Below are 17,942 nucleotides of genomic sequence, written 5' to 3'. Positions count from 1 at the left end.
TCAAGGGGAAAAGCGAAGAAAACCACGTGCAGTGAAACCTGGCTCCAGAGCTGCCCTCCGCTCCTGGGAATGCCCCGAATGGGGGCATCAGCAAGGAAGAAGATGAGCATGGAGGAATCCTGATGGCTCTGGCATCTCTGAGCAGGTTTCACTGCGTCTTTCTTCTGAAGACCCCAGACCCGGATCTCAGGAGGTCTCAAGAGTGTCCCCAGGTGCTGCAGGCAGCGTCCAAGGCAGCAGTGGCTGCAGCACAGGCCACCGTGGTGCAGAAAAGGAAGGCACAGCTCCCCTCCACCGCTGCGGGCAGGACAGGACGCGCACCTCCGCACGGGGCACGCGCTCCGAGAAGGGGAAAGACCTGAAGGAAGAGCTGGGCAGAGCGGAGGGGCCTCCCGCCTCGTCCTGCGCTCCCTGGCTCAGTATTGCCGCAGGTTGAAAAAGCCCACGCTGGTGGGGGACTCCTTGACTGTCACTGTGATGAGGTTGGCGGTGACGTCCGTGACAAAGACGTGCTCGATGAGGCTGCGGGTGGGCTTCCAGTCCTGGCTCGTCTGGATGGACACGGACATGTTCTGTCCCACGCCCGGGAAGGAGGCCGAATCCCGGTCGGAGTCTGAGCTGGTCTCCTCGCCCGTGCTCACTTCGGAGAGGGCTCCGGGCTTGCGGCTCTCGGAGGCCGCGTGCCCCTCCGGCGTGCCGGCCGCGCCGCCTTTGCCCGAGTCCCTTTCGCCAGCGCCCGCCCTTCCCGCTTGCTTGTCGCTCTTGCCGCCGTCGCCCGCCGGGTGCAGCGCGGCGCCCGCAGCGCTCAACCCGCCGCCCTTGGCGCCCGTGCCGGCAGCCGCTCTGCCCGGGCCCTTGGGCAGAGCGCTGCAAACGTGCCGGGAGAGGCTGCTCCCGCCTGCCGCGTTCCGCCCGTTTTTGACGCTCTGCAAGTTTAAAGCTTGAAGGTTGAGCTCCTGACTGGAGGCCAGCTGGCTGCCGGGAGCAGATGAGCTCACAGGCGTCTTGCTGCCGTTGTGCAGCACTTGGGCTCCTGCAGCAAACCCGGATTTCTGGTCCGCCCCAGCATTGCTGCTGGGACCCTTCACAGTTTTGGGCATGTTCAGCCCGAGCTCCCCAGATCCTTTCTGGTTCCTCATCTTTAAGTCCAAGCCGAGGCCGCTCTTACTTGCTGCCTGCGACTTGAGCGCCAGCCTGCCCAGAGGCGACGTCTCTGCCGCGCTCTGGTTCTGGGACATCCTGTTCATGTAGTGCACGATGGAGCTCTGCCAGCTGATGGCCCTGCTGGGGCTGCCCGAGCCGCTCTTCATCATGCCGGGCAGGTTTTCGGCAGACGACGCAGAGCTGAGCCCAGCTAGAGAGCCTGGTGGCTCCTTGAGCGCGGCCAGGCCCGAGCCCTGTGTGCCGTGCTGGCCCGGCAGCTTCCCCACCGGTTTGCTGCTGCCTCCTGCCTCCTTGCGCGACGTCTTGAGCACCTTGGTGAGGTTCACGGTCCGTCGAGCTGCTTTCTGCTCTGGGGGAAGAGGTTTCCGTCCACGCTTCTTTCTGGAAGTGTCTTTCATGTCTGGCTTTGCCACCAGGATTTGGGCTTTCTTCTGAGGCACTGGGTGAGTCTCTCTGCCCCGAGGACCTCTCTTGGCTTCCAAGTCACTTTCATCCTCTTCTTCAGAGGAGGAAGAGGAGGAGGATGTTGAGGAAGAGGAGCTACTTGACTTAGCTTTTGGAGGCATCTCTGGTTCCTGTGAAGCAATAAGGAGGAGACAGAGAAAATGTTAACAGAAATTATCAAAGAACAGCCATGGGCATCGCCAATCTTGCAGCTTTGCTGGGCCAGGTGTCTCAGACAAATGCAGGGGCTATTTCAAGGCATCATGATCTGCCAGTCATAGAGGATACACAACCTCAGCCTTAACCCAACGCAAGGAGTGTGCACTATGGACAGAAGGAGCTTGACCACCATGGTGCCTTCTACCCCATCACTAGATCAACAGAGAGAAGTCCTCCTCACCAGCCGCCTCCTCTGCCTACCTATCACCTATCCTCAAATCTGCTGACCCTCTAACCTGAGCTCTCCGAAGGTTCAGCATCCCGATGCCTTTAAGGGTAAGAACCTCTCCCAGGTGCTGCTGCAGACTCCCACCATCCCTGGACTTACCACGTTTTTCCTGGGCCTGCCCCTGGGTCGCTTGCCCCTTTTCCGGTTCTGCACCTCCTTTTCGTGTTCCCTGGAAAAACACCGATTAAGGACAATGCTTGCAGTGGAAAACCAACAATGCTGACAAAACAACCCCCCAGACAGCCTGATTCCTCCCTATTTTCTGTCCTCAAGAACAGAACTTGCTGGGGGGGCTGCAGGCTGAGCTCCCACCTGCACGTGTTGGTGTCCCATAACATCTACCAGCCTGTGACAATCCTGCAGGCTTCAAGCACGTTGCTTCCTTGAGCCCACGCTGTTGGCCACGGGCACCCCACATCTAAGTGTGGTAGAACGGCAACCGAGCTTCGAGGACTCGGTCGAAACAAGGGGACTTCCACTGTTCAATCCCTCCCCACGCGCTGCAGGGACCGTCTACCCTGCAGTAACAGCTGCAGGTCACTGTTGTATGACCCTCCGAACAGGCAGCGTGAGGTTTTATAGACCAAGGAACCACCCAAGGAACCGAGCTGGCTGACGGAGAGACCTCCTGGCAGGAGAACCAAGCTCCTGGGAAAGCCCGGGGGCCGTGTTCCTCTCCCACAGCCATTTCCAGCATTTCAGGGCCACATATCACGGCTAGTACTTCAAGTTTCTCAGACTGCACCTTAGCAGGAGGCTTTGGAATGAAAATACCAGGAGGATCTGCAAGGTATTGCTGCAGACAGGAAGGCTTGGAAAGGCCCTGAATGTGGTTCAAGATAAGAAAACGACTAAAATCTGAAGGCAGGAATATAAATATTGTGGCCTTCAAACAAAGATACGAAGATCCTCAGCATTTGCCCTGGTACGCTGCGGGAGAGAGGAATGAGAACATCTCTTGCATAAAACATGGGATTGACCGGTGCGGGTGATTGCTAGCAGAGGCAAAAATCATTCGCCAAGCCAGACCCTGCAGTGGCCATCCCAGCCTGGGCCTTTGTTTTCCTGGCTGCCAGTCCCCGGCCTTTGGAAGAGAAGCATCGATTTTTGTAATGCTGCCACTGAGAGCAACTTCCCGACCTGCTCCCTCGCAGCCTCCGCTCGGCAAGGGCTGGGGAAACGGTGCCAGCCTGGCTGCCACGGCAGGGCCGCTCGCTTGCACCCTCGTTTGCTAAACAGGGTCCCACAGCGAGGAGTTGCCCGTGGGCAGATTGCACTGGGCAGGGCATTGCCTGCCTCCAACCAGCGGCTTTCCCAGTTCCCAGTGAAAACAGCAAAGCTCCTGGGATGACGGAAAAACAGAAGCATCTGAGTTGTTCTCGGTAAGCTGTTTGTTCTCTGTACATGGAGCTGTGCTTCTCCTTCTGCTCAGAGGAAGGAGTCTTCCAGCCTCTGTGCAGAGGAAAAGCTCTCTGTAAACTCAACAAGTTTGCTCTTTCCCCTGGGTTCATTTCACCTCTTCTGCATCTCCTGTTTTGGATGTGGCAGCTTAGGCTGACAGCCATGCAGAGCCCAAGGTGATCATACAGAAAATGTTTTCAGGTCACTATACTATTTCATATTTCTCTATTAAAAAAAAAAAGGAAAGTGTTAAGCTATCACGCATATGGCTAATTAAACATTGTGCTTTTTGCAATAACCGCCAGATTCCAATCTTGAAAAAATGGATACAGAAATGAGTTATAATTAAATCCTATCATAAACTTTAATGATTTTATTAATCTGGAGCCAAAATATTTGGCAGAGCTGTGCCTAATGTAGCCAGCTGGCTACTTTTTTTTTTTTTTCTATCTCCATGCATGATTCCTCGCCTGTAATAGCTGTGGAACAATTGCAGTTCTCACTCCAGGTCCATGCAGCACCCCCACTCTTACAGAGGAAACCATTTTCTCCCACCCAGTACTTCCATATCTTTCAGAGCTACCTTTTCCATAAATATGTTTTGGTGCCTTTTCAAGCCCAGATCTCCCACAGCCCCCCCAAACACAGCCAAGGCCCCGACTGCTGCAGGGGGAACAAGATACTTCTGCTAAAAGTTTCTGCCGAGCGCTAGTGCACTTGCATTGTATAGCGAGTGCAAAAACATATTGTGCAGGGCCATAAATTCCTTCTGTTTACACAGCCTGGGGAGGGATGGCCCTAGGTGGACCTGAACTGCAGTTTCAAGAGGTGAACAAAAGAGCCAGGCCACAAAAGAGAGGACACACTTCAGTCTGTTGTTTCCAGCACTTCCACCGCACAAGTGACCAATTAGAAGTTAATTGACTTTATAATTTGTTTAGAAATATTTAGAGTTTGCTCACTTCTTTTGGAAAGCGAGGAGGAGCCTTGGATCAAGAATGTTCTCTTCGGGTTCCCAGCTGTTGTGCCTGGAACAGAGCAGAGGGACTAGCGGGGTGGCCAGCGCCGGTACCGGCAGAGCCCCGGGCGCTCTATCCAAGGACGATCGGGCCGTTTCCGCGGCGCGGCCCGGAGGGAGAGGAGCCGGGCCGGGCCCTGCGCTCCCCGCGGCAGCGATGGGGACGGAGGCGGCGATCCGGGGGAGCTCTGCCCGCAGCCGGGGACGCCGGTGAAGGAGCGCGGCGGGCGGAGAGGGGCCGCGGGGAGCGCAGGTAGGGGCGGCCGTCGGGGGCCGGGCCGGGTGCGCGCGAGCCCCGCGCATCTCGGGGGAGCTCCGGTTTCGCCAGGGGAAAGGTGGGGGGGGTGGAGGGGACGGCGGCGCCGGTGCTTCCCGCGGAGGGGGCCCCGCGGCCGCGGGGGGAGCGGAGCCCCGCGCGGCGGGGAGGGCCGAGCCGCGGCCGCGCTTATTTGTAAACAAAAGGAGCGGCGCGGCCCGAACAAAAGCGGCGGGCGGCTGCGCCCCGCATCGCCCCGCGCCGCGCATCGCCCCGCGCCCGTCCGCGCTCACTTGGAGGACCAGCCTCGCCACTTCACCAGGTACTCCAGCTTGCCCTGCGGACGAGAGAGACACGGAGAGGCGGGTTAGCGGCGGCGGGCAGGGCGGGCCGGGGTGGGGGGGCGCCGGGGGGGGGTCCCACCTTGCGGAGCCGCTTGCTGAGGATGCACTCGGCGGCGAAGACCTGCTCTCCCACGCTGCTCAGCTCCTCCATGGCGCCGCGCCGCGCTGCGCCTCCGCGCGCACACACACAAGGGGAGCCCCCGGGCGCGCCCCCGACGGCGGCCGCGCGCGCCCGCCCCCCCCATCCACGCGCGCCCCCGGCACAATGCGGTGCGCGCGCCCCCGGCACGGGGGGGGTGGCCGGCGGTGGAGGGGGGGGGGGCTCCCCAAATTCCCCGCCGGCCAATGGGGAGGCGGGGGCGGGGCCTGCCGGGCGGGGCGGGGGGCGCGCGGGGAGGCATTGTCTGGCGGCGACCCCTCCCCTTCCTGCCGGGGCGGCCGGCGACAATGGGAGGGGGTGGCGCGCGGCATTGTTCCCGCCGCGCGCGGGGCGGCCCGGCCCGCTTCGGCCCGGCTCGGCCCGCTTCGGCTCGGCTCGGTTCTGCCCGCGAGCGGGGGGCGGCTGCGCGGTCCCTCCCAGCGCCAGGGGCGGCAGGCCCGGCCCCGCAGTCCCCGGTCCTTGCGGAGCGGCTGCCGCCCGCGGGGTCTCTGCGCTGTCCCGCGTGGATAAATAGGGTTCCCCGGGGCTCTGCTAACGGAGCGGGTCTGCAACTCGGCAAGGACAAAGCGCCGGGGACACCCCGGGTGCAGCCCCCGTGGGGACGGGGCACAAATTCTGGGTCCAAAGCAGGTTATTCCCCCGCAATGAAGCGGGTCTCATCGGGGGCCACCAGTAGCCGTGTCCGGTGTCGGCTCCCGGTGCAGAGGCCGGCGCCGCTTCCTTGCCCAGTCGTGCTGGGGACTCCTGGGCGCTCCTGGGTGTGCGAACGGCAGCGTTGGGGACGAGGAGCCGGGAAACACGGTGCTCCACGGGCAAGAAGATGAGTCAGCACCTCGGAGGGTTTACAGCCCCGGGCCTGCAATTAACTGCGGGAGCCGGGAAGCGAATTCCTGCTGCCCAAATTCCTGCGTGCCAGTGGGGTGCAGGGAGCTCACGGGACCCTCAGGGCACGGGGGTGCCCTGCGTTCGGCGATGTGTTTGGGACCCCGCGTGGTGCTCAGGCCGGTAAGCAGCGAGCGCACCAAGCCGTGCTGCGCCCTGGCCCCGGAGCTGCGGGTATCCCCGCCACGGCAGCGCAGTTCTGGAGGCCAGAGGGAAGAAGCAAATCCCTGGTTTGTTAACGGGGGTTGCCTGAGTCTATGTATGGGACAGGAGAGGTTTTGGAGTCTGTTAGGTAACTCTGTGACCTGGAGTGCGTTGCCTTGGATTGTTTTCTTTTTACAATAATTTTAAGCTTGTTGCCTGCTCGGAAGAATAGTTGGAAGTATCATTTTTATCCAGAAATGATATAGAAATGTAAGCCAGTACTCTAGTTTTTCTTCCTTCGAAGCCGATTCAGCTTGGATTGGCTCTGCGTTTTGTGCGCAGCACCTCTTCAATTTTAGCAAAAAACGAGTGCGAGACGTTGCATGCAGCCTGCGAGAGCTCTGTGCACATGTGCAGGGTTCAGTCTCTTTGGGAGCAGCGTTTTGGAGGTTGTCTTTGATGGGAAGCTGGGCCGCAGCTTCGCTCGTCACCCCCATGGGCAGCACCGGCTGTTTTGTCCCCATGAGATCCCGTGTTCCTTGGGCGCCTTTTACCGCAGAGCGTGGGGCTCCTGCCACATCCTGCACCTCCTCCTTGACTCCGAGCTGCGGCTCCTTCGCTGCCGTGGGATGAAGCTCTGCAGAGGTTCAGGGCTGTGGAGAGAGCAGAGAGGCATCAAATCCTGGTCACGGGCAGCTCTGGGGTAGCAGCTTCCACAGATTAACTGCAGCTCTCTGTTATTCGATATCTTTAATAAAGCCCCAGGTCCTGGAGCCATGTGGGTAAGCGAAAAATCTCACTCTGAAAAGAAAAAGGAAAGAAAGGAAAAGAGAATAAATCCCTATAAACACTAAAAAAGCTCAAACTTGTGTATTTGAATAATTATAAAAGCAGGAAGAGAATAAAAAAGGATCCTGCATTTTGTGCACCGAAATCTGCTGAGTTTTTGGGTGTGCTTCAGGGGGTTCTGCTTTGGGGTTGGCAGTAGTGAGACTTGTTGGCTGTGTGGCTGCCTGTGCTGCCTCGGGGCTCTGCAGGGCCTGGTAACACCTTGAGGTTCAATTCCGTGTCACCCAGCACTGGCAGAGACTCCTTCTTCCCTGTGGAGCTCGGGAATGTGCAGCATGGGAATCTCTCGGACTTGCCCAGCTCCGGCAGAGCTAAGTGACAGCGAGTCCAAGAGGCTCTGCAGCCGCTGAGAAAACCTTTGGCATCTTAAAAATGAGATTCAGCCCCCTTAACTAATTTGGCGGAACATAATTTCATAGCTCTTCCCAAGCATGGCAGCAATGCCGGGAATGCTGCATATCGTGCGCTGTGACGGAGCTGGTGGTCCGTCGGCCTCAGGTGGAGCCCATGGACATTTAGTGTGAGATGGAGTCAGTTCATCAGAGGACCAGATCCTCCCCGATGAAATAAACGCTGCTCCTGGTGGGTCAGAGGAACCTGCATGAGCAGGAGGTGGAGCAGGACATTGGTGGAGCACGAGCATCCCCAGGGAAGCGGCTGCTCCATGGATCCCACTGGATCCTTCCCAGCAGCACAGCCAATTGGCCTGTGTCCTGAGGCTTGGCTGTTTGGGCTCCCATGCAAGATGTCGAAGGCTTTGGGGATGGAGCCATGTTTGTTGTGGGCAAGAGGGGGTCATTTTCCTGAGGTGTCAGCCAATCCAAACACAGGGATTTGCATCTCATTTGGGCACTGCCACCGAGTGCAGCTGGGTCCACAGTCCTGGAGTTGGGGAGGGCAGCATGTGGCATCAGGACCCATGGCTGTCACTGCATGAGGACACCTGCCATGACCCCCCTGCCACCCCCAGACCGGGCATTTCGAGGGGCCCTAGTTTTGCAACCAAGTGCGTGTGCGCCATAAATAAATATCTATGTGATGTTATTTGACCGTCTTGGAGCAGTTTGGACCCCTGCGTAGCAAGCATCTTTCTAGTGCAGGAAAAAGAAAGGGAAGCAAATGGTGTGGAAATGCATAGCAAATTGGGATGCGATGCACAGCAGGGCTCTCCCTGCTGCGTGACCCCAGCCCCGGGCAGGGGCGCTTGGGAATGAATCACAGGGGGCTGGAGAAGCTGCGGAGCTTCCTGGCGGAGCGGGAGCTGCAGCGGAGCCTCATCCATGCCGGCATGCTCCGGTGCTGGGGGGGTCATGTTCTGTGTGTTGGTTAAATGTGCAGCTGAAACAGCATGTCGTGAAATTGCAGAAGGGATGAGATGCAAAGGGAAGGGCTGGAAAAATCTAAGGAATAACACACAAAATTTGAGAGAGCTCCTGGGTTATGTGCGAGAAGGGAGAGGCTGGGCTGTAAAACCGGTCCTGGGTTTGGAGTGGGGCAGGAAGGTCTGAGGCAGCTCAGGTTGTCGCAGCCCCACGTATCCACAGGACTAAACCCTCTCCTGCCCACGGAGAATCCATCCCTCGGCTGCCGAGCGTCTGTAATTGTGGGGATGTGTTGTCAGGGGTGGAGGTGGCTGGAAGATTAAAGCAGGTTGTGACACTAATCTCCAGGGCAGCCCTTGGCGCTGCCCGGTGTGTTCCGGTGCAGCAAAAGCTGAAAATTTGGTTTTGTGCTTGGTCAGCACCCTTGGGACTGTGAGCTTCAGTGTCCCAGTTTTGTTCCATTTGAAGCTTCAGCTTTTTATTTATTGCTGAGCAGCATTAGGAGAGGGAATTCCTTCCCGTGTAAGTCACGCAGGCCTTTAAAGCTGAAACCAAGGAGGAGTTTATTACCCTGGGGATGGATCTGCCAGCGCAAATCAGAGGGAGAGCGGTTCCGCTAACTTTGGGTGCATTTACAGCCGTTCTGGCAAGTTTAACATTCAACAACGTGTTCCTGGACATGGTTTATTATCAGCTGCTGCTGCCCTGCAGCTGCTTGGGGCTCTCCTGGCGGCTTTGGGACATTGTGGCCGTGAGCACGGCGCGGGAGCCACCGCCCGCCGGCGCTCGGAATTGCACGGGGAGCCGGTCCCGGCGCGCTCGGAATTGCGCAGGGGTAACCAGTCTGGTCCCGGCACACTTGCTCTTGCACCGGGGAGCCAAGGGACCGCGTTCAGTGAGGGCCGAGGGAGGCCAAACCCACGGGGTGGCCTGGAAAGACGGAGGCAGAAACGATGGTGCCTTTGGGAGAGCAACTGCTGATGAAGTGGATGGGGCAGCTTTTGTCGGGACTGGGTGTCTACAAGAAAATAACGAGCCGGGGGACAGGAGAAGGTCAGAAAGGAGTTGAAATGAGAAGACTGAGAAGCATGGACAGATTTCTGACCAGGGAAACGAGTCCTCCTGCTTCGTGCCCTGTTCAGAGATGGAAGGTTTGAAGGATTTTCTTTGCTCTAAACGGAGTTGTACCAAAGAAATGTTCAATGCATTCTCTTTTTTCTTTATTCTCCCTCCAAAAAAGAAAGCAGGCTCCCTGAGGGCCCGGATATTGGCAGCTGTATGAATTCAGGGGCACTAGAAATGTTTCTACCAGATTTTTGATATCACAGAGTCGGATTTTTAGGCAGAATGATACCTACCTTCACTGGAGATTTATGCAACAAAGCCTGTGGCTCACTGAAAAAGCCTGTTCAGTCAGCAGCTAAATTCCCACTCACAACTGAGACAAAAATGAATTGTTAGCAAAAAGATCCAGCACCAGGAAGCTGGTTTTGTGGAATCCGTCTTGCCCGTTGTTGTTCAGGGAGCTGGCCCTGGCAGAGCCGCTGTGATGGGCGCTGGCAGCTCCCATCCCAGACCGTGCGTGTGGCTTCCTCGTGAAACCTGACGGCTCCGAGTGCCTTGGAGGCACCAGCTTCGTGACAGCTCGTTTTCCCTCTCCGTTAAGCGGGCATGGTTGTACTGACCAGGGCAAGAAGTGCCAGCATCACCGGAACGGCCACGGGGAAGGTTGCTGTGCAGTACTCTCATCAATGCTATTTTCAGCAGTATTTGCGGCACTGGCCCGTGCTGCTCCCCTTCGGGAGCCTCCACTTTGTTTGCTTAATGGGCTGTTTTCTCGGAGCGCTGCAGGCCTGACCCCCACCCCCAATATGGTTTCAAGCCAAACACTTTCTTCCTGTTTTTCCGAGCGGAGCGTGCGGCTCTTGTTTCATCTTGTTAGTGGGTGAAGCCGGTGCAGGGAGAGCCGCTCCGGCTGCTCGCTATGGCAACAGATGTTTATCAAGGCCCTGAGATGAGGCGCAGGGCCGGGAGAGGCACGTGAGCATCTGGGATGGGGTCGGGCAGGGATGGGGCTCCAGGGGCTCGTCCTGCTCCGTGTCTCCTAAGTCTCAGCAAGGCAGAGGGGTCGCGGGATGCTTCCCGCGGGAGTTTGGCCTCACGCAGGGGCCTTTCATACCCAAGGCTATGGGATGGCTTCGTCAAGGTCGCGGTGTAAATCGGTGTCAGCTTCCCTGGCAATGCGTCTCCGCGCACGGGGGAGGCGCCTCAGGAATTCTGGAGGGAAGCGGATCAGCAACTTGCTGATGTGTTGGAGTGGGTCTCGGCACACTTCGGTGAGCCTGTGATAGGGTGTCTGCCTGAGATGTGTCCTTCCTCTCCTCTGCACATATTTCTTGTAGAGCTGCCTGGAACTCGGAGGCTGCCAAGATAAGAAAGCATAACGGTGTTGTTACTTATTTCATGTAAATGCAGACTTTGTATGTAGGCTGTGTGTGCTCAGCATTGAAAGTGCCAGGAAATGAGGCTGGGAGTTATTTCTCCTGTTGGATCTGCAAGCACATAAGCACTTTGAAGGCAGGCAACAAACTTGTATTGTTATTTCACATGCAGTCACACACAGAGCCACCAAGAATTCATCCCTTCTGGGTGGCACTTGCTGTTATCCATGCTACCCTTTTGCACAGCCCTGCAGTAGGTTACCTGTGCTGAGCCGGGGTTAGTATATTCCCCTCCAGCAACCCAGGATGGCAGCAATTCCCAGCACCATGGGCAGCCTCTTGGCAGGAAGGAGAGGGGTGCTTGAATCTGCAAGGCCAAAAGGGAGCAGCGTTAGCCCGAGCCCCTTGCGCCGGGCACGGCCAGGACCCCCGGGCACCCCGTGTGCCCCCTGCACCCCGGCAATGGTGCTGTGCCGGCCCCAGCGCCTCGTGTGCGTCTCGTGCTCCAGCCTCCCAACCTGGAGCTGCCGTGGGACGTTTACACGTCCCCGAAGGCAGAACTTCCTCGTTGCCCAGCTGGTGAAGGCAGCTCGTGTCTGGGACTCCGCGAGGGAGCAAAGTGCAGGACACTCAGTTGTTTCCTTGCACTAAGAGCAGCCGCAGCCCCCGGCAGCAGCACAGGACAGTGGCACCGACAGCAAGTCCCAAGGCGGGGACACCCACAGGCCAGACAGGGCCCCCTTCCCGAGGCTGAGAGGTGCATGGGGGTCCTGGGAGCGGGAGCAGCCCCGGGAGCGGGAGCAGCCCCGGCAGCGGGCGTGCGGCTGCCGCTAGATGTCAATGTTCCTGCAGGAATCCCAGGCAGCCCGGGGACATCCCTGCACCGCGAAGCCAAGGCCAGAGTGAGCCAGTGGGCTCCTGCTCCAAGAAAGCGTGGGGTCGGAATGAGCCAGTGACCCTGTCCCTGCAGAGCCCTCCCCGAGCCGTCACGGTGGCCCTGCGCTCACCCAGCATGGGCTGCGTGACGTGCAGGGAGCCGTCGTGAGGCTCCGGGACGATGCCCAGCAGCTCGCAGAGGAGCGCGTAGACGTGCACGCTTTCGAAGGGCTCCACCACGAGCCCTTGCTTGAAGGCTGGCCCCACAGCGCGGAAGATGGTTTTCATGTTCATGTCCTCGTTGTCGAAGCCGTGTTCCCCCGTATTGAACTGCACCTTGTATCTCTGGAGGGCAAAGAGGATGCAAATGCCCCAAATGCATCAGGCTCTGGCTCAGAACCCCAAAATGCAGCCCCACAGAAGCAGAAGTCATGGAACAGAAGCCCTGCTGCATCTTCCACCCACCTCGCATGTGGGTCTTGCACACCACATTCTGCAGCTGATGTTTGCCCAGTTTCTCTAGATTTTGTAGTTTTGGTCTGATAATGTTAAACTTTGCTGGTGGGTGCTGCCTAGAGCAAGTGCAAGTGCATCCTGGCTCCCCCTTCAACAGCAGTTGAAGATCCCCTCTCAACAGCAGTGCACCCAAATTTTGTTGGAATGAGAAACATGGCAATGAGCAGCTGCCTCTGCTCCTGACTTTGGGCCGTTTTCTTTAATGCCAAGCTAACAGGGGATGCTGTGTTCATGCAAGTCCTGCTCCAAGACTTCTGGAGTGAAAGGGAAGTGGGATATTGTTGTCTGAACAAGAGAGAAAGGAAGAGCTGGAATTTCTGTTTGCAGAGACACTAATTGAAATGAAAGCACAAAGCCTGGTAGGTACTGGAATGATATGCAAAAAGAGAAAAGGATAGATACAAGAAAAGACAGTGAGATGTGTCTGAACATGCACCTTACCCCATGGATCACGTATCCTGGATCACTGTACATCAAGAGCGGCGTGATACGGGAGTTATTGGCATAGTGGAATCTCTTTGGAAACTCTTCTTTCTTGTACACATGTAACTTTGGGTGGGCATTTTTCAGCACTGTATATACATGTTCTAATTTTCCTTCTTTGGGCACCAGGAGTCCATTTGGTCCATAATCTAAGAGTTCAAACTGGATGTCGCTGAAGGTGAAGTTTTCCACCGTCCGGAGGTGGATTTCGTTGGTCTTTATGACAGTGTCCATACCATGGTCAGACGTGATGACTAGGTTGAGGGTTGATTCTAGGCCGCTTTCCGCGATGCGTTTCCGTAAGTAACCCACGGTTCTGTCCACCTGGCTGACCATGGCTTTTCTCTGCGTGGATTCAGGGCCGTACTTGTGTCCTGTGGAGTCTGGCTCGCCAAAGTAGAGGGCAATGAAGTCCAGGTTGTTCACCGTGAACCATTCCATCACGGTGTCGATGTTCTCCCTCCAATTGTTTTCATTGCTGTAGTTGAACAAAAGGGGCTCTACCATCTTCATATTCACTTCTTCCCCTTGATAGGTTGCTTTTCCTCCAGGGAAATAGATGGAGCCGGTCTTTAATCCCTGTTAGTGAAGACATTGCAGGGCATAAATTCACCTGAACTCACCCTGCAGATTCTCTCCATCTTTCAGTGCAACCAGCTACTAGTGTGCTGGTTCATTCAAACGCATGATGTCTACTTCTGTCTCTAATGAGGTGTTCCTGTGTATTGCCAATTAAAAAGGGTTAATCAAAACCACTGCCCTTTCCAACATTTCCGTGCATCTCATTCTGTCAGTAACAGCAGGTTTAATTTTAGAATAGAGCCCACTTGTATATTGTGTGGATTCTCCAGCATCAAGGCGTGCTGAACTTTAACCATGTGAGCAATCGCCCTAAAGCCTTGGGGTGAATTTAGTGGGGAGAGACAAGGGTATGTGTCTTACTGGGCAGGTCTCGGTCCTCTCTCAGGGTCACAGCCAGAACCTACCGAGATCCAAGAACCATTTGCTGCACTGCTCAGGATTGGGAGCTCAGCCCCGTGAACGGCCCTGAAAGCGCCTGGTGGAGGAATGAGCTGTGGACCTCAGTGCATTAAAACCTTGGGCTCATTTCACTCCTTCAAGAACTAGTTGAGGTTTCTTCAAGCAGGAAACAAATAACTTGTTTTAGTAATATCTTAATAAAGCTGAAATGCATCTTTTTTTTTTGACAGAACGATTATAATTATTCCCGCCAGAGCCTGGGGGTTTAACTTTTTTGCTGTCTAATTAGCGTGTCGTTTGCAGCGAGGATGCAGCTCGTGGCCGCCGGAGATGGTGCCGGTTGCCGCTCACCTGCCGCTGGGCCGTGATCCAGAGGGGCAGGCTGCCGTTGTCCCACCAGCTCACCACCCCCTGCGTGTGGTAGTAGGGCAGCTTCTGGCCCGTGCTGGTGTTGAACCACATGTTGTGGATCACGCCGTGGTTCTCGATGTATTTCCCTGTCGGAAGAGAGGGACGAGGCGACGGTGAGCCGGGCTGTGGCTGGAATCTCCAGTGCCCGTCCTGAATTACTGCCTTGTGCACTGAGCAAAGGGTCAAGGAGATGGAGGGAAGCTCTGCCCCTCATTTCCCCTTTCTTTGCTACCCTCTTGCCTTTGTTTCTGCCCTTTCCCCTGGCTCTGGGCTGGCACAGTGAGGTCCCTGGCAGCAGGGGCTGATGTTGCCCGGGGAATTCCTGTTCCTAACTTCCACAGGGATTCCGTGCCCCTTGGGAACGTGACCCTGAATAACAGCTCCTCCCTCCTGGAAATACAGGTGCATCCTGCAATTACTCCAGCCTTTTTCATCACGTTTGGGGTCCACAGATGCATTTATCTAATTGCTCTGTTTTATTTTTCTTCTTCTGTTCACAGAAATTCTTGTTAGAAATGTGCTTTGTACTAATAATTTCACACCATTTTTATTATTCCAGTCCTCAAGACCGCACAGTTACTTCGGCCTGATATCCCAGGCCTCCTTTGTATTGACACTGTCTCTTTGTCTGGTCTCATCAGTGGATTTCATTAGCAAGTTACACTCTTTTATGCCAAGGTTATTAATGAAAATCTTAAATAAGATTGGCTCCAAATCGATTCTCCAGGAATTCCCCTGTTACCCTCTCTCCAGCCTGATAGTCTCCATCTAGCGTTACCTGCAGTTGTCTTCCCTGTAGCCAGTTACCCACATTAGAGATTTTGGACTAATATTCATCTACTTCTTAACTAATGATTTCCCACGCGGCGTTATATCAAATACATTACTGAAGTCCAAAGATTAGATTTACTGCATCTCCCTTGTCTAAAAAAAAATCATTTATCCTATAAAAGGAGGCTACCGGGTTAGCCTGGTGCTATTTACCTTTGATAACTACAGGTTCAGTTCTGTCGCTTTCTGCTGTCGTGTTGCTAACTGTTTTCTCCAGCATACCTCAATTCTAGAGCTTTGCATGCTGCTGATGCCAGGCAGCAGTCATGGGCTTGTCTCCATGACTTTATTTATATATAAGCCTTAAACTTGCTGTCCTGCAGCTTTCCTGGCACCGGGGGGACGGGGGGGACTCACCCGTGAGCAGCGTGAAGTGGCAGGGGCTGGTTATGGTGGGGAAGGCAGGAGTCATGTACTGCGCCTTCACCCCCGCCGCGGCCATGGCATCGAGGTTGGGGGTGTCCACATCCTGGTCGTAATTCCAGCGAAAGCCGTCGAAGGACACGAGGAGGAGCTTGTTGCGCCCGGCTGCTTGCTGCACCGGGGCGCATCTTGCCACGGAGAGGGCAGCGAGGAGGAACCCCAGGGAAGGGAACATCCTGCCTTTGGAACGGGAGAATCCTGACATTCGGAATGCTCGCGTTAATATATGCTGGAGGGAACTAAGTTCATTTCTTATCTAATCTTGCAATTGCTGATCGGGTGCATGGCACTTCATATCAGAATGAGCCTCGTTGTTTTTGTCTAACTGAGGTAGAGTAGCTGTGATTCTCTGCAGGATCAAACACCAGACCTGTCTCCTCCATCAGGGAATTTGGCATTATTTTAATACTTATGAATGTGAGGAGATGCTAATGTGCCTCCTGCAGGCAGCCTGTATGAAAGCTCCATCCACAACGTGCTGCTGTGCCAGCCAGGGGCCATCCTTCACCCCCTGCTGTCCCCTTGTAGCCCTTTGCTGTAGCCCTTTCACACCCCCGGCTTTTGCTGCCTGCTCTTTGCTAGCAGAAGCCTTTGGTCTCTCGAGACGCTGCAGTGTGGGCGGTGGTTGCTGTAAGTCCTGGCATTAACGGGGGCTCATGATCCTGCTGCAGGGAGAAGGAGTTCACTGCGTGGACATAAAAAGGGCCGTGGGCTGTGCTGAGATGGGACAGAGCAGCACCGACAGGGGAAACTAAGGGCAGTCAAACTCAGCGATGTCTCCTGCTACACTCCAGCGTCCAAGCTGGGAAAAAGCTCCTGAGGACACAGAAGTTCTGGATAAAGGTGCACTGAGGAAAAGGGAGCATCATGGCACCAAGAATCCCCTCAGTGTCAATAGCTAGAGCAGCAGCGTCTGGAATGGCAGGCGGCACTTGCCCCAGCTTTCAGGAGGAACAGGGTAGTAGCAGGGGATTCCCTTGGATCCTGCTCATGCCTGAGATCCCAGGCAAGCCCCAGCGCGTGAACCTCTGTCCGGACTTGCTCCGAAGCCACCGTGTCCCCTCAGCCCAGCTCCCGGCGCTGCGGAGCCCTCGCGGCTCCATCGGAGCTGCGGGCAGTCGTGGGTGCTGAGACGGGTACGCGCCGCGGTGCCGTGACCCCACATCCCTTCTGCAGACTGCTGAGCTTGGCTATATCGATGCTGCATTTTATCAATGTCTGCAATTTTTATGACTTCTCTGGGGTTTTATCATTGCTGATGATTCATTTCTCAGTGAAACATTTTAAGACTTTTGTAGACTTATGTAACAGAGGTTGACACGGTTTCCCCGAATCTGAACCCTCTGAACCTTGTGTCTTTGCTCATCTTTGTGTCTTTGCTCTTCTTTGTGTTTTGGCTCGTCTTCCTCTCTACGCAGGTTCCCAGCTAGCTGCCTTCCTCGCTGCCAAGCCATTGCTCTCACTTGCCAAGCACTGGTCTCCTCAGCCCTGTGCGGGGTCATCTCCCTGGCCGCGTTTCCCTAAGGATGAGCCGGACAGAGCAGACTCATGCTCATGCCCCAGGCTACCGGGTCTGTGGGCCACTCGCTTCATGGGTTCCTTCCATGCACAGACTTCAGCCGTCCTCTGGCTCCTTCTTGGGCTTCCTCCGGCAGGGTGAGGAGGTGCCCCCGAAGCCTGTGTGAAGCCAAGGTGTTGACACGGGCCCTCCTTCCTGCCCTGCAGCAGTCTCTCTGTGGCATCCCAGAGCACCTTGGCCTGCCTTGATGCCTCAGGATGCATCGATGTCTCACTGCCACCCCTCCCCTGCGTGCCTGTGTTTCTCCCATGGGTTATGGGGTAAAGCTGCAAGGATTTGCAGGAGGCTTGAGCAGTGCTACCCCGTGGCTGACACCAGGCAGGAATGCAGAGTCTTCTCCGCAGAAAATAAGCGCAAGCTGCGCCGCGATGGAGCCGGTGCTGGCCGCAGTTCAGCCGCTCCTTCTGCTGATGGAGGGCACGGCGCCAGTTCCGCTCGGATTCGCCGCTCCCGGGCCACGCTGAGCTCCCTTCGCCAGGCCCCGGTGTGCAGGTGGAGCGGGCAGGGGGCCGGGCGCGCGCCAGCGGGCAGCTCGCCCCGGCGCGTCCGGTGTACCCTGCTCCCGGCCAGGCTCGGCCCTTCCCGGAGCGCCCATGTGTCCGGTCAGCCCCCAGCACCGGCAGGGAAACCAGCCCTGCCGCTTCCCATCCGCCCGAGGAGCTGTTTTGTTATCAGGCTTTGCTGGCTGTCCCCAGGGTCTAATATTGTCCTTTCCCGTTCAGTGAGGGGCCTGCCAGGCGCTGAGGGTTTAAAGGGCTCACATCATAAAGATGTTATCATTTATCCAGCTTAGAAGCCCTAAATATTCTGTGTGTTGTTCCCAGATGAGTTAGCAAGTCCCCATGCCGTTACTAAGAGCACATGGGAAGGTCCTGATAAGTTATCGTGCCCTTCTGCTCCACTGGGGAGGCAAGAGGATAGAGAGAAGGAATCATTGCTCTAATCTCAGAGGAATACCTGCTAATAGTA

At 56.3% G+C, this 17,942-nt stretch overlaps 2 protein-coding genes across 2 annotated transcripts; both read right to left on the bottom strand.

The window, feature by feature from the left end:
* Positions 1-383: 383 nt before the first annotated feature.
* Positions 384-5,285, bottom strand: CBX2 (chromobox 2). The gene is made up of 5 exons (XM_088535882.1): positions 5,155-5,285; positions 5,025-5,068; positions 4,420-4,485; positions 2,156-2,225; positions 384-1,739 (listed from the first exon to the last, which is right to left on the bottom strand). Exons 1-5 carry the CDS (start codon positions 5,224-5,226, stop codon positions 417-419), a joined length of 1,575 nt encoding a protein of 524 aa, XP_088392008.1. The 5' UTR covers positions 5,227-5,285; the 3' UTR covers positions 384-416.
* A 5,866-nt stretch (positions 5,286-11,151) lies between these two features.
* Positions 11,152-15,599, bottom strand: ENPP7 (ectonucleotide pyrophosphatase/phosphodiesterase 7). The gene is made up of 5 exons (XM_088535931.1): positions 15,329-15,599; positions 14,081-14,226; positions 12,707-13,327; positions 11,881-12,094; positions 11,152-11,240 (listed from the first exon to the last, which is right to left on the bottom strand). Exons 1-5 carry the CDS (start codon positions 15,597-15,599, stop codon positions 11,152-11,154), a joined length of 1,341 nt encoding a protein of 446 aa, XP_088392057.1.
* Positions 15,600-17,942: the final 2,343 nt, after the last annotated feature.

The sequence above is a fragment of the Tinamus guttatus genome, unplaced genomic scaffold (assembly GCF_059628265.1).
Source record: "Tinamus guttatus ecotype Peru unplaced genomic scaffold, ASM5962826v1 Tinamus_guttatus_pri_ptg000649l, whole genome shotgun sequence".
Taxonomy (NCBI): Eukaryota; Metazoa; Chordata; class Aves; order Tinamiformes; family Tinamidae; genus Tinamus; species Tinamus guttatus.
Note: the sequence above shows the minus strand (reverse complement) of the source record. Positions and strands in the feature narration are given on the sequence as shown.